General features: G+C 41.1%; 1 protein-coding gene and 1 long non-coding RNA gene across 2 annotated transcripts; both read right to left on the reverse strand.

Annotated features, from left to right (window-relative positions):
* Window positions 1–1,671: 1,671 nt before the first annotated feature.
* On the reverse strand, window positions 1,672–3,824 carry LOC131573278 (uncharacterized). The gene is made up of 3 exons (XR_009276165.1): window positions 3,713–3,824; window positions 3,496–3,559; window positions 1,672–2,326 (listed from the first exon to the last, which is right to left on the reverse strand). It is a non-coding gene; the product is annotated as an uncharacterized LOC131573278 (long non-coding RNA).
* Window positions 3,825–8,907: 5,083 nt separating this feature from the next.
* On the reverse strand, window positions 8,908–15,190 carry LOC131573277 (solute carrier family 35 member E3-like). The gene is made up of 5 exons (XM_058827076.1): window positions 14,736–15,190; window positions 14,537–14,647; window positions 12,849–13,007; window positions 11,871–11,953; window positions 8,908–11,412 (listed from the first exon to the last, which is right to left on the reverse strand). The coding sequence occupies exons 1-5, from the start codon at window positions 15,123–15,125 to the stop codon at window positions 11,226–11,228; spliced, it is 930 nt and encodes a 309-aa protein (XP_058683059.1). The 5' UTR covers window positions 15,126–15,190; the 3' UTR covers window positions 8,908–11,225.
* Window positions 15,191–15,437: the final 247 nt, after the last annotated feature.

Raw genomic sequence — 15,437 nt, forward strand, 5'->3', positions numbered from 1 at the left:
AAAGCAGGACACAAACTAAGCTCTGACTGCAGATGATGAAACCATGCAAATACTATTCTGTACTTTCTTCAGTTCCATTGAAGCATTAATATCTCAGTTATCTCTTACCTCCATAAAAAGTAAGTGCATGGATTTTTTGGTATTCCTTCATTCAGCTGGTTTTGCAATATCCATCCTAGCATCTTAGTTTAAGTCACTTTTGTAGTTTAAAAATAATTTGGCAATTTCTTCTGCGTTTGTTTGTGTACTTGGAGAGATATGCAGGCTTTGACTTCTGACCTACCTTATTTATCTTAACAACATGTTGTTCACCTGTGAACCAGGGCCAGAGGGTAGGGCACCTTGAGAAAAATATACCATGTAGTGCTACTCACAAGGGAAGAATCCCAAATCCACTTCTATGGGACTGTGAGATATTACTGCATAGTGCCTTTGCTGTCAGAGGACAGGCTGCAGTTTGCTCACGTAAGCAAAACAAGCCTCACACAAACATACCCTGAAATGCACTGCAGTGAGACATCTGAGAGCACAGATCTGGTTTTCATGCCAAAATACAGTTTCAAAAAGATTCTCAAGGACACTTGTTTTCCCCCATATCTATTAGAGAATAAGAATTGGATATAATAGAATAATAGGATTATTAGAATTATTAGAATAATATTCTTTTTGGTAGATATTTGCCAATCCTGAACTTTAACTCATTCAATGCAGAAGATACTGCAATATTTAATTTACTCTTTCTTACTGGATGGGGTATAAGTAGAGCTGCAGGGAGTCATTGACTTGGGTCTGTCTTACCTCTCTCTGATCCTTAATCAGTCACATTATCTGCTCTGCTTGAGAATTATAGCAGCTGTGGGGCTTACTTAGCTGCACAACCACACTAAAATGGTGGTGTTTAATGGCAAGATGATGAACACTCAGCATGCATTCCTTTGTTGGGATGGAGTTGGTGGCACGTTACTCCTGAGAGCTCTGTTCCCAGCCATTTCTTCCATCCTCTTGCTGCCCTTCTGTTGTTTGTGCACCTATTGTATAGTGGATAAAGTGACCTGGCACACGTGAGAAATAATGCCATTTTTTTTTCTGTAGATCGTTTCCCTGAGGTAGTACTGAGCAGCTACACAGCAGCTGGCCCAGGACATCACTGGAGTGGCAGCAGACAGGCAGCGAAAAGGTGGGATCTGTTTCAGCTGTCTTAGCAGCATTACTGAAGAGGAAGATTATATTAAGCTTGTATGATTTCAGTGCATTCCACTGTGAGAGAGGTGTTCCATTCTCCTCCTTGCCTCCTCACTTATGGCTGTAAGCTGATGGTGAGAATGTTTTTCGAAAAAGAGTGGTGTTGGATTGCCTCAGCCTCCTTGCACTGTTTGGTGATGCAGCTGAGCCCATCAGTGCCTCACCGAAATAATGTCTGGAGCTCATCTGTTGCCCCGTTGAAACAATGGCATTGCCAGGAGCTGTGCATTCTGAGCCAAGTATTTCTTTGAACTGGCTTTGGCTCCTTTGACCACAGATTTATCTGATTCAACAGCAGGATATTTACTTGTATTTGCAGTTAGTATGTCAGCTTGCTTTATCAAGAACACATAAGACATCATAAAGAAAGCAGCAGGGACACACAGCTGGAAGCAGAGAATCAGAGATGGAAATGGGGAAATAGCTCCTTCTGAAGGCAGGGAGCCACTCAGTGGTCTTTTCCGTATTATCTAACCACACCTTGAATGTTATCTCCTGTATCACTCACCTGGGCTGATAAACCAGCTAGAACTGCGACCGTATTCCCAGAAGTTTCCCTCAGGTGTTAGTCAGGGAGAAGCAAAGAGTGTATGTTAGCACTGATAACTACTTTAGTTACCCAAAGCCAGCTTTTCCTGTGTTGCAAAGGAGCTGAAAGGTTTGCAAGATACTACCAAAGGCACTTCTGATGGTAATTTGCAGGCCGTTGTGTTTTTTAACTCGTTTGCTCTGTACTTCAAACTGAAAGTACTCTTTTCTGTGAGGGCTGATTTAAAAATACAAGACATCACCTCCTTCTGCCGTTGTTGTGACTTTGTGACAAAAGTTAGGGCCTTTGCAACACAATTTAAATTGGAGGGATTGTTGGAAATGATACAACTTCTAGCATTTTTAATGTAACTTTAGTCAGGGGTTTGTTCGCCTTTGCCCAGGGGAAGGGGAATTGAAGTTCCTCTTCAAAAGACGCTGTTCACCGGCGGGGGTCTGATGATCTTAACATCTACAGACTGGGAGCAGCCAGAAGGTGCACAGGAGACAAGCAACCATCAAGGACCATTACCCGCCCTGGTGCGGTAGGAGACACCTGGTCAGGGAAAAAAGATCGCCAAGAGAACCGAAGAATGAGGATCAAATTAGCATCGAAGACAGAGGGAATCAATAACCAATAGAAAACAGAAATACGAAGATCTGTGTAATTTAAGACCAATGAACGTGAACTGATTTGGGATTCGTCTGTATAAAGATGAGAAATGTGTGGTGAGAAACCATTTGTGACGGAATGATTTTCACTGCACAAACCGAGCATGTGTGGATGAAGGAATTTCTGTTGCACATTCTGGCCGAAATAACATCCTGACCAGAATAAAGTACTGCCTTGATTCTCTAACAACGCAGAGATGTTGGAGAGTTTCTGGTTTTCCTGCCGTCTCTGTGACAGGATCACTACCCACATCTCAGTTATCACTCTAGTATGTTAAACTGATACTCCAAGGATTGTATCCACAGCATGGGCATACACTCCTCTTTGCTGACGCAGACTGGAAAATAACAATCGTCTCTGGAAAAACAGAAGCCTGAAGGAGCTGGGTGGGGGGCGGTACTGGTACACACCACTGGCAACCCCTGCACACAGACCGAGTCCTTTTGGTTCATGTAGCCATACAATTATTTTATGCAACACTAAAATGATGACTGTACTAAAACGAAGAAAACTGTATGGATTTATCTATGTTTTATATATGCATATCCGCTCTCCATTTTTACTAGATTCTGGTTCCAGTTTCCAGTGCAAACAATCCCTCTTTAGATCCCAGTGTCTCTGGCTTTTACTACAATCCAATCCTGCCAAACTACTTTTGCAGCAAAGTCTTTATGTAAGTTTTTCTCCATCTAGCACTCCAAATTTAAATCTCATTAGACAAAATAATTTCTTCAGACATCTTTGCATACACTGATTTACATTTATTTTTAAAAGGAAACTCCAAAGATGAGGGGACTTGCTTATCTTACTTTTACACTCAATGAAACTTGAAGGCATTTAAATCCTGGCTTGCTTAGGGACAAGTAACTGATTAGAAAAGTAACCAGCCTTTATAAATAATATCTCAGTGATTTGTGATTTGTGTGACACCCAGTGAATTACTATAGGATATGAAGGAAGTAGAAACAGATGTAGCACAGATTGGTTCAGCTAAATAAAGCACATTTGAAAAATAAATTAAAAAATAAAAATAGGATCAACGCACAACTTACATTCCAAAGATCTTCCCTTTATACGGGAGGCAAGGGGAATAGAGAATTGCCAGTCCACAGGAGGCTGCAGAGACCAGAAGCAAGCCACTGAGACTCAGGACCAGTCTCCTAAAGGCTTCGAGACAACTTAAAGGCTCATAAATATATTGAGTGCTTAAGAAGCTCTTTGAGGCTTCTGAGAGGCTGGTGGCTGTACATGAAAATAGTGTTTTCTCACCATTTCGTATATGTGTGACACTTCCTCCTTCAAAACCTCTTCCGAGTGTGGGTGTTCCATCCGGGCTCTGAAAAGAGGCGCCTCGCCCCGCCCCGCTTCCCTCGGTCCCGTTTCTAGCCGTGTGGTGTCACCCTTCCCCCTTGTCCCAGCACGGAAACTTGCCTGCCTGCACAGGAAGACTCTGCAGCCAGCCGTGGCTATTCCGCCTAGCAGAGGGCCATATAAACTTCAGTTCAGACAGATTAAGAGACACAATCAAAAGCCCAAGCTGGGTCCATAGGGAGACACGGGACTTGTGCCTTTAAGCAGGAACATGATATTCCACTGATGCTGCCAAAAATGTGTGCTAGGAGTGTGTCTTCAACTACATCTGCTAATTTCTCAAAGTTTCTGAATTTACATCTCTGTCTTCAGCATCCAAGATGAGGTTTGAATGACATCCAAATACAGCTGTATTTGTATGGTTCTGTAAACTTGCATTTATTTCTATAAAACCAACTTAGTGCAGGTGCTCAGCAATCGCAGCTCAGTGCCAACCTCCCACATGTCCATTCACACTGCTGTCAGCTGGAACTCTTTGAGACTGTAGGTGTAGAATTAAGGTTTACACGTCCATCCCAATAGAGACAAAGCTATTAATGATCTGGAGAATGCTTTATGGAAAAGTTTTGCTTAGGTTTTGTTTGAGAAAAAATCTACCTCATCTCTGGGGAATGATACTAGCTGAAAAACATTAGTTAACTGTTAATCCTGATCAGAAGAACCACTTTAACAGTCAGAAAAGCAGGATTGTGTGTTTTCAGAAATGTGTAATTTCCTGGAGGGTGTATGATCATCACTGTCAGTTTCTTCTCTCAACTGGATTAACAAATAGGAAACCAGTTTCTGACTAACCACCACAAGAGATGCACTTAACAAGTAAACCATTTTGGATCACAGACCTTAATATTGCTTTGGACTCTCTGGAGAGAAGCATCTATTTCACAACCATTGATGCTGTATAATAGGAGCTGGAGAGGCTTTTTCCATTCAGCTCAAAGACAGAAGCTTGATTAGGAAGATCTTAATCCAAGGTTTTAATACATAACTTTGGTGTATTGTAAAACAAGACCCATTCAGTCACTCTAGTTAGAAAATAAAGTGCACAAATGGTTTATTTTCCCCAGAGAGTAAGGAGGATTAAAAATGTTGTGGGCAGAGTAAGGAAACAGAACAAGGACTCAGTTTCTTGGTTGAGTAGGATACCTAATTTAGTTGGAGACAAAAAAATGTGAAACTTGTCAATTACGCAGTTTCCTTTCTGGGAGTGCTGAGCCAATGCCATGTTCTATCAAGTTCTCTTGAAAGGTAAAAAATTCACAGTGACAAATATGGCCCTGTTATTGAACTGCCTAATTGTGGAGTTAAGCATCTAAATTTAGACCTTATATTTAAAAACCTGCCTAGATGTGCATGTGCTATTTACTCTTCTCAGTTGTTTCTTAATCCATTGTCTCTTTTTTTTTTTTTCTTGTTTAATCACAACCACCTCTATTCTATGGTCTTAGATTATTATTATTATATACATGTATATATTATATACATGATTATTCCATGTGCTTCAGAACACAGCTCCTTTAAAAGAGTTTGCATCTCAGTCTCTGCTTAGTAAGAAAGTAAAACCCAAGTTTTTTGTGCCACAGTTATTAAAAATTACATTCTTATGCTCTGCTTCAACCAGAGATCTCCTCCCTGTACTTCCTGGATGAGACACAACCATCTATGGTTCTAAAAATAATCCTGCTCTTTTCTGACACACTGCTTAGCCTGCATGTGCATCCTGCATGTGTGTGTTACCCACACAGCCATGCTGGACTTCTTGGAGCTCCTTGAATATAACCACATGCCTTCAAATGAATGGCTTGTATTCATGTTCCAGTGAAGCCACAAACAGATCAGAAAATATCTTTGCAATGCCAATCCTCCAAGCAGCCTTTGGATTGTTCCCCCTACTTGCTTCTAAATATGTAATTTACTTTAATTACATTATGTTTAATCTGCCCATGTCTGTTCCTGCCTATCAATTATAAAGGCAACACATTGTGCCTGTTTGATTTTGAGCAAGTGCAGCTGGAAAGGCACGTGCAACTCCTGAGCTGACTAATTACCTCTTAATTCAGGTTAACCAGACTCCTCTGGTATTTTTAGCAAATAAGTTTTTCTGGATTGGAAGGCAAACAAGGGCCCCTGCATAAAAAAACAGTAACAGTGGGTGAGGTCAATGTATTTATGTGAGCAAGTGATACAATTTCTGTCTCAATTCCAGAATTCCATAAACTGTATCATAACTATACAGAAAGGACAGACTAGAACAGGAAAGGGAGCTTACTTATGAACCTACTAAAGGGAAATGACAAAGACTAAAACTGGAAAGTATTAGAAACTGCGTGGCAACTGAAACAATGAGAAGGGATCACATTTCCCCCTGCTTTAGTCCTTGTACTGTAGATTGTAACTATGACCCCTTGGGCTGGGCTGGATTCCCTACTGCTGACTGGCCACTGCAGTTAAACAAGGCAATGGTGCATGTTCCACTCTCTGGGGTCACAGAAATATAGAACAGAATCATTAGATGCATTAGACCTTTCAGGTCATTCTACACAAATAAGGAAGACAGGACAACGATCCACGTCAGTCAGATGAAAGCAGAAACAGCAACTCCAGGGAGACAAGTCCTATAGGGAGAGGTGATATGTTTTCATTGGACCAACTGATACAGCTGAAAAAAAGCAGAGTTTCAGGAACACAAACCTTCCTTCACCAAGCCCAGCATCAATGGAGCAGGGGAGAAACAATAGCTCCTTTCTTTCAAGGAAGGTTAATCACTGCTGTGGAACAAGCTTGGCAAAGATCTTATACTGTCTGAATCCAGCTTTTTTTTTTCCCCCACAGCATTTATATTTTCAAATTTATATTATTAAAAATTGCTTTATACTAAATTTGTCAACTAGTACAGTACAGTAAGAATGCAAACTATTTAGCTCTTGAATTCTTTGCAATACCTGCTTGGAGATGAACCCACACCTCTCCCTCCTGCTTAGCACAGGCCTGTTTGGTAAGGTGTGTCTATGTCTTACTGTAAGATTTCTCATCACCCAAAGTTATATCAGCTCCTGCTTATAATTTTTTCCTTTGCGTTCTCAACCCTCTGCAGCTGACATCCCAATCATCTTTGCAACAACTGAGCTGTCAAAAGGAAGGCTGAGACTGCAATCAGAGGGAGAGCACCTGCAGAAAAAGAGCAAACTTGTATGAAGCAGAAAAGCTGGTGCTTCTTTCCATCTGCCCAGTTGTAACAGTAGAAAAACAAAGAGCTGCATCTTCAAAATTAGAAGTGAAATTATTTTGCAAAACAAAACATATTTTCACTATATATACACAGTAGCCTTTCATTTATTAAAATAATTTCCCCTTTTTTGTTTTCTCATTAAACAGGGAATTTGGGTTTTGAAAGGCTAAAATAAATTTTTAAGAGGGAAAAAACCCATAACACAAACACCTGCAAGTCTTTAATCCGAAATCTGTTTCTTTCATAATCAAGGCAAGATACAACTATTTAACTGGAAGAAAAACTGTCATCTTGGAAGAAAAATCTTAATATGAAAGGTGATATGTGGGGCTAAGTCATGCTCTCTGAATTCCCTTAACTTGCAAGCCCATTGTTAAAAGCAGGAACGTAAAAATCAGAAAGTTAAAAAGCTCTCACCAATCAGTAAGCCCTTTTCCTTCCCCGAGTACATTGATGAATTTCAGGCCAGATGTTCCTTAGTCTCTGCTAAATACCTGAACAGTGTGCCAATGTCCACTATTGCTCAAAAGCAGGCCTCTCCTCAGCAGCCCAACTGTACTGATACATACAGCCAGCTATGAAATCCAGCATCTTTTGACAGATTTTGCAGATTTGGCAAGCAAGATGTGGGTTAGACATTAGCTCAACTCCAAAATGTTAAAAACCACTTTTCTGAAACTCTTATATAATAAGATATTACAAAAATGAAATTTCACCTTAATATTTAACCAGCATTGACTACCAGTAATATTTTTTTAAAATTTTAATAAAAAAATATGGGTAGCTAAACCAAGTTTTAATGTTGCTCTAGCCCCAGGCCATCGCTGGGCATTCATTTCATGAAATGAGACAGAGAGAGGATACAGTCCTGCTGAATTGCAGTTCTGTCCTGAAGGTTGTAGACTTCCTGCAAGACAAGCCTCCTTTTCATACACGTAACAGCAGCAAACCACCAACCTCAAGCCTGAGAGAGCAGCTGTTCACCCATCTACAGGAAAACTCCTCTGGCACTCTGCCCCAGAGCCTGCAAGAACTTAGCAAGTTGTACAAAACCCGATGCAAAAGCTGTCAAATGAGTGCCAAGTTACCAAAGTTAAAGGCAACACAAAGCTTTACACTGAGTATCTCTTAAATGAAGACACACTTCCTATTGCTTTGGGGAAAATGGGAAAACCTTGTGGATATTATTCTAAAGTGTTTTTGAGGACAAGGCTAGATAACTTACCACCAGTCACTCACATTTGAATCAGAATAATTTGCTCTCATTTTTAACTGCCATCTTGGTATCTACAGTTCCATTTGAACTACATCAATGGTAGCTTTTTAAAGAAAAGAATGCTAATGTAGCAGGAAAGCACTGCATGGCAGAAAAAGAGCAAAGCCTATCCTATTGATATGACACTTTAGTCATATCAAGTATGAAGTAAAATGAAAAGCAGAAAGCAAACACTAAGGCACATATGGGACGGCTTCAATTGCAACAGCTCACACAGGGTGATGGCTACACATTGCTGAAGATGGCAAGTCTCTGATTTCTCTTTCAGGAAGCCAAGACTGCACTTAGCAGTGCACTTACATGCATTTACCAGGAAAACACATTCAAGTGATATGTAGTGAAAACTAGAACAAGCAAATAAATATCAGTAATTTTTTGAAGACTCCAGTTCTACCTCAGGATTTTAAATTTCCCTCATTTGTGCCAAAAGTCCAAAAAGTTCAAAATTCCCTGCCATATTCATATGGACAGAAATCCATGTGGTTCCATTTTGTCTTATACACACCTAGACCCCCAAAGTTACGTAATTCAAGTAGAAGATGAAAAAAGACAAGAACAACTCATCTCTTCTGCAATAAGCAGATATCAGACAAATGATTAAAAATTTATTCCCGCCCTACACATGGTATCCAAAGAAAAAATACATACAAAGATCTATTTATCCCACAATTACACAAGCATCCTGGATTTAATATTTTGAACCATATGACAAAGTTCAAGATACTTTATTTATTAGATACAACAAGTAAATCTCAAAATAGGGTTCTTGAATGCATGAAAAAAAAAAAAAAAATCACATCGCTTAAGTGACTCCCCCACACACACCTTCCAGCACCAGATTATATTTATAATGTACTTTTTTAAATGATGCTGTTAATTTTCTCTTGCAGATCTGCTCTTCTCCTTACAGAGTCTTTTGAATTTCCAGGCATGGTTGTTTAGTTCATTCTACCACTTTATATATATATTTATATTTACATCCATCTCAAATATTTTTGTCCTACAGGCATGTAATTCAGTTGTTTTCTAGCTGTTTCTTTTTTGCAGTCGATCTACATCTCAAAAGAACTTGTGCACAGCACAAATTAATGCAAATGGCTTTCTCAGTGTACATACTGAAGGATATGCATCCAGAGCTTGACCATCTGAACACATCTTTCAGCAGTCCAGGCTGTATTTTTAAACTAATTACACAGATCTACAAAACTGTAATAAAAAAATTATTCTTGGACCACTACAATGTCCAAGAAACAGTTGGTAAAGATGTAAAATTATTCAGGTACTTGTAACTCTGAACTGATGTAGAGTGTTACCGTATAAACTTAGGTTACAGAGAGGAGTAACTTTTTCTTAAATCAAGAACTCTGTAGCAGAATAAATAATTTACAAGCTTGAGAAAAGTTGCATTGTTTCCAACACAAATATTTCTTATCTCTATTGTAAAAAAATTAAAACTAAATATTATTTCTGTCCATGGCCGCACAACTTAAATACTTGTTTTTTTCCACACAGTTCCCCTCTTTAAATCTGGTAGAGGTAGATGAAGACAAAACAAACCCCAACATGTAAAGATTAAGATGCTGCAAATTAAATTCTAACCCTGCAAATCTAGTGAACATCTGTTCTCACCAGATTTACAGAAAGCAGTTATTTTTTCTTCCCTTTTTTAAAATAGAACAGCACTGAACTTCTTCCATCCACATTGTCAAAATAAGTGCCTGATACTGTCATAAAATAATTTTCAAAGCATTTTTTAATTAGAGCAGAAGCAGGTCCCACCTTGCACTCTCCAGTCATTCAGATACATTTCTTAGGACTGCCTGTTGAGGAAATGCTGCCTCACACCCAGCATTTCCCAGACAGTCCCTGGGCCTCACCCCTAAAACAATGACAACAGACAAACCTACAGATCCCACCCGAAATAACTCTTGGGGAAAGGCGTGGGAGCAAGGGAGGTGGTGCTGAAGGGAAGAGAGAGAACTTGGCAACCTTCACACCCATTAAAGATGCTGACCTTTCTGAAGCCTTCTCAAAAGTATTTTTTAGCATGGATATCTGTGTGCAAGGGCTGCAAAACATTTGGTTACTACCACAAAATCAGAGATTTTATTAGGCTCACAGGTATTTACAAGATCTTGTGTAAATCTTCTGTCTTGGTTTTGGCACAGAGAAAATTATAAAGCAGTAACAACATTTTTGAAAACATTAATTACTTCATTAATGTCCTGAAAAATTAAAAGAGAAAATTAAGGTGAACTGTTTAGATCTGATTTCCTACTTTTCCACACCTTGGCCTGTGGCTTCAAGCTTTCTGCTTTCCTCTTTACCTGTAATTTTATCTACTTCATCTAAAAATCTATCTGTGTTCAAGGCAGAGATAAGAAAGCATATACAAGAAATAGGAATGAGTCTGGCAGCCTTTTCTAAAAATGACTGGACAAAGTATGTTTCCCTCTTCATTGTTCATCAGACAAAAATGAGGAAGCATCACTACATACTAGAACATCTGCATAAAAATGCCTCCAAGTTTCATCACAATGGCAATACTGGCTTGATCACAGAGACAGGATTCTTTTTCTTTCTCTCTGTATTATAACTGTAGCCATCATGATCTCATTTGGTATGCAAAAAAATATAATTCCTTCAGTACAATTTCCACAGCAATTTGAAGTGTGCCTTTCTATCTTTTAAGTTACTGTTTTAATTTAATGAAAACGATAGGACTGACTGAAATGGCAAAACCCCAGCATTTTACATCCTTCAGTTCTTTTGGTTTAGTTACAGAATAACAATCCTGGCAGTTAAACTAAAACCATAGATCTAAGTGGATGAGGCAATTCTGTGCATTCTAAAAATCAATGCACATTTAAATACTTGTTTTCCTTCACAAGTCTTCAGAAACTCTTGCTCTATGGACGCTGGGCCAATTTACTCTTATTGCTTTCCTGCTCACTAAGCTTGAAGTGCGTGTAGGCTAAAATGCCAAACAGTGTGCACAGAATCCCAAGGCCTTGGTTAACAGACAGTGGATCCTTGAATAAGAGGCACCCTCCCAGGAGGGTGATGCAGAACTTGAAATGTCCAAACATGTTATACCTAGACATCTGTTAAGGATAATAGCCAACACCAATATTATTTTTTGTAAAAAGAAACACTTGGAATTTTCATTAGTTCCACCCAAACATGCAATGGTACACTGTGTTGACTCAACTCACACAGTTTTCCTGATCTCTGTGGCTGCATTAACTTCCACCTAAAGCCTTTCACCCCTTTTCACTGCAGTCTGATGGACATGCCAACATTTCCTCAAGGCAGCCAAAGCATGAGTTAAAATGCCTTGCAGGTATGAATGTCAGCAAGTGAACAGCCATTACCTATACGAATCCCAAAGAAAGAAACAAAAAGCACTAAAACACGAACATGCTTTTCCAGCTTCATCATTTAGAATAAAATCAGGAATGTTACCAAACCATTTTCCCACATAAACCAACCCAAATGAATTCCAACATAATTAATCTGGAAACAGAAGAAACTACCAGTGTTACAAAGGATACGTAACAGGTGATGTATTTCCAATGATCCAGTAAATGGACAAGTTTACCATAAAGGCTATTATTCCAGACAGCAGTACCATTATCTGTGGATTAATGGACACAGTCAGTAATCTGACTTGCTTTTGAAAATTTGTAGATACAGTCCAAGATATTTAGTTTCTTTCAAATGCAAAACATCAGGCAAGAAAAACATAGGGAGAACAAAACCAGAAACAGTTTCAAATCAGTACAGGCACTGGTGATGTGTATAAGCAGCTCAGGGTATGCTATCCATAAATATACACTCATAGAGCCACAGGCCTTTTCTCCTTTACTCTTGGTGAACATGTAAGAGTGATTTGGAAAATCTGGATACTCATTCACATAGAGGTTGTATTCTTCATTTGAGATAAAGTCTTATTTATGGTCACAACAAAACCTATTCTAGCAAAATATCTGATTTTATTACTGTGAACACTTGCTATCCCATTCATAAAATGCAATGCTACAAGAAATGACCCACCACTGAGGGGCACAATCAGCAGTAGTAAGAATATGCCACTGGCTCTTCTTTGGACAGAAGGATACGGAGAGAAACTATAGTCTTCCTGGTGAAAATAAACTACTAATTCTAGAGAACCACCAAAGTTGGCATCTTTCCACAGAAGGGAAGTTGAGAGTGTCCTCTGAGTGGAGAGTCAGAGCTAGAACTAAAGCACTTAATACACATGGGGAAGCTTCTGGATATCAATATTTTCCTGTTGTTCAGATGCCCTCTAAACAGAAACAAGAAATAAGGAGATAAATCAATTGACTGACTCACTCCTCTCAGAGGAAGTGGGGCAGACTCAGCAAGGGGCTTTTTGTCCTGCACATGCCCCTCTCATCTCACCCTAGCCAGCAGCTGTACAAAAATCTGTTTCACAAAGAACCAGATCTTACAATCAGTTTTAACTACATCAGTGATAATTATTTAAATAAAGTCAGCAAAAGCCTTACCACAGCAGAAAGCGTCCAGGGCCCAAATATTCCCCCTTCTCCAAAGACTGGCTCGAAGAAGGGTATGATGAACAACAACATAGCTGAGGACATTGGTGCCTGATAGTACAACAACTGCATAGAGTTTACCTGCAACTCATGCTGCTTAGCACCTACCCACTAAAATCAAAAGAGAAAGCTGTTAAACATCAGGAAAAAAAACCAACCATGAATTGAAAAGTCTGAGCAAAAGCAAACTGGCTACTAACACAGAGGAAGTCTCACGTGGACAATACTACTTAAAGAGGCCACTAAGCCTCACCTTTGCCTCACTGGAGGCTCCATGTGTTTGTCTCTTTCAAGTGAAAAAGTCATGAGAGGAGAAAATTGTATGCAGGGGCAGTGGAAAGAGTGCCTAAACTTTATTTTTCCCATAGCCTGGGGGTAAAGTTTCGTACTTGAGGAAGAACAAATACATGGAGCTGGGAAGAAAATAGCAACTCCCCTTTATTTTCAACACAAATTCCAGATCCTGCCTGTGTTGGAGCTGAGTATCCTTACCTAAGCAGGGACTGGATTCTGTTCCTTTCTTCTCTTTTTCCTGTACATACAAGCTAACAAAACCAGTATACATTTGTCTTTTGCCAGTTTATTCCAGATTTAACAATTTCATTTCAATATTGATTATAATTGACTCTAAGTTAAATATCTAGGATTGCACGATTTCGCAAATATTACTTATCTATGGCTATGAAGACAGATGTCACAGCCAAAAGGACACATCTTTGTGTTGTGCTGAAAACTGACATTTAATACCTACTTAAATCACATTAACTGGTAATAGGGATGCCGGCATATAAACTTGCTTAGGTTTTTTTGTCTTTTTACCCAAGTACCATTATTTCTCCAGTATACACATCATCACTTAATGTTCTTACGCAGCACCTCTTTCTTCCTCCTGCCCCACAACAGGTCAGAATACCCTTATTTATCACTTTATACACTATGGGTCAAAGAGCGTCACTTTGTTTTGAGGCACAGTACACCTGGTACAAAGAAATTCACATTTCAATCTATCACATCAACATGACAGGAATTTCTAATTTAGGAGGCTCTTACAGTCATGGTCAATAACAAATCGGGCAAGATATTAGTACAATGTTACAGCAGAGGGGGCTGAGGCAGTCCTTGGACATATCAATTTCTAACATAATAATTATCCAGAAAGTGGACTGTGTTTATGTACTAATCCACCCTCTACAAAACCACATTAGAATGAGAGAACGTGTATAGTCGGAACTGAAGAAGGATAGTGATAAAATGTAAATAGCTCAAGGATAAACCATGGGATTGAAGGACTGGAAAACATCCTTTCTTGGGAAACAGCTCAAACGCAAGGCACTTGCTCCAACAAGGAGATTATCTGTTCCCTCTAGAAAAAAGGAGTTTTACCGCTAAAGCAATCTTCGCCCCTTGATCATGACGCTCACGTTAAAGACGACACTCCAATTTTTAGCACCAAGGCCGGTCAATTAATTTAGCAAGGGTTATGGCGGATTATCATAATTTGGTGGGGGTTTTTAGAAAGAAATAACGGGGCACGGAAGGCTTCCTGGGAGGCTGGCTGCTGCCTCGGGGCGATGACAGCAAGGGGCAGCACCTGGGAGCCCAAGCACCGCATCGCTCCCGCGCCCCGCGCCGTTACCCACCACTTGGTACAGGGAGGTCACCAGCACGCCCAGGGTGGCGAACGCCATCCCCAGAACGCTGAACTTCACGTCGTAGTAGGAGTTGAGGAAAACACCCAGCGTGATGGGGACCTGCGGGGGGGGACACGGCGGTTTTAGGCAGGGTCGTTGCCCTCAGCGCTGCCCCTCCCCGCTCCCGTCGGCCCCGCCGCCTCCTCACCAGGGTCAGCTTGATCCGCAGAGGGAAAGTCTTGCCGTAAGCCACGCTCTGGATGACCACGATGACCGGCGTGGTCATGGCCTTGGCCAGCTGGTAGGTCCCGATGGTGTTGCTCTGCAGGGAGAGGTTGGTGAAGACGACGAAGCCGCAGAAGCTGAGGGCCAGCGGCAGCACCTGCGCGGGCTGGAGGCTTTTGGGGGAGAAGGCTCCGAGCGCCTGGCACAGGTAGAGGCCGAGCCAGGTGATGGCGAAGTGCACCAGGGTGAGGCTGAGGTTGGGGAAGCCCAGCCGCACGTACAGCCACTTGTTCAGGAAGACGATGCAGATGGAGGCGGCCAGATTGACCAGCAGCCCCGCCGCCAGCCGGCCCTGCGCCGGCAGCCAGCCCATGGCTGAGGCAGCCCGGCGGCCGCCCGCACACCGGCCGGGCCCGCCGCCGCCTCCCGCCCCGCCGGGACACGTGGGCTCGCGCCTTCCGGTGGCCCCGCCCGCCACCAACGGCTCCGCCCACCCGGCCCGGGCAGCGTGAGGGGCGCGGGGGCAGCGTCAGTGTGTGTGCCTGTGTGTCTGTGTCTGTGTGTGTGTGTCTGTGTATGCGTGTGTGTGTGTGTGTGTCTGTGTGTGTGTGTGTCTGTGTGTCTGTGTGTCTGTGTGTCTGTGTGTGTGTATGCATGTGTGTGTGTCTGTGTGTCTGTGTGTGTG

The sequence above is a fragment of the Poecile atricapillus genome, chromosome Z, assembly GCF_030490865.1.
Source record: "Poecile atricapillus isolate bPoeAtr1 chromosome Z, bPoeAtr1.hap1, whole genome shotgun sequence".
In the NCBI taxonomy this organism is placed as follows: Eukaryota; Metazoa; Chordata; class Aves; order Passeriformes; family Paridae; genus Poecile; species Poecile atricapillus.

What these genes read in the sequence shown, in the direction of transcription:
- LOC131573277 (XM_058827076.1), bottom strand. Translation starts at nt 15,125, where the DNA reads ATGGGCTGGCTGCCGGCGCAGGGCCGGCTGGCGGCGGGGCTGCTGGTC. An exon ending in TGACCTCCCTGTACCAAGTG is followed by an intron (nt 13,008 to 14,536) that starts GTGGGTAACGGC and finishes TTTTGATTTTAG; the next exon opens with TGGGTAGGTGCTAAGCAGCA. An exon ending in CCTGGACGCTTTCTGCTGTG is followed by an intron (nt 11,954 to 12,848) that starts GTAAGGCTTTTG and finishes ATTAATCCACAG; the next exon opens with ATAATGGTACTGCTGTCTGG.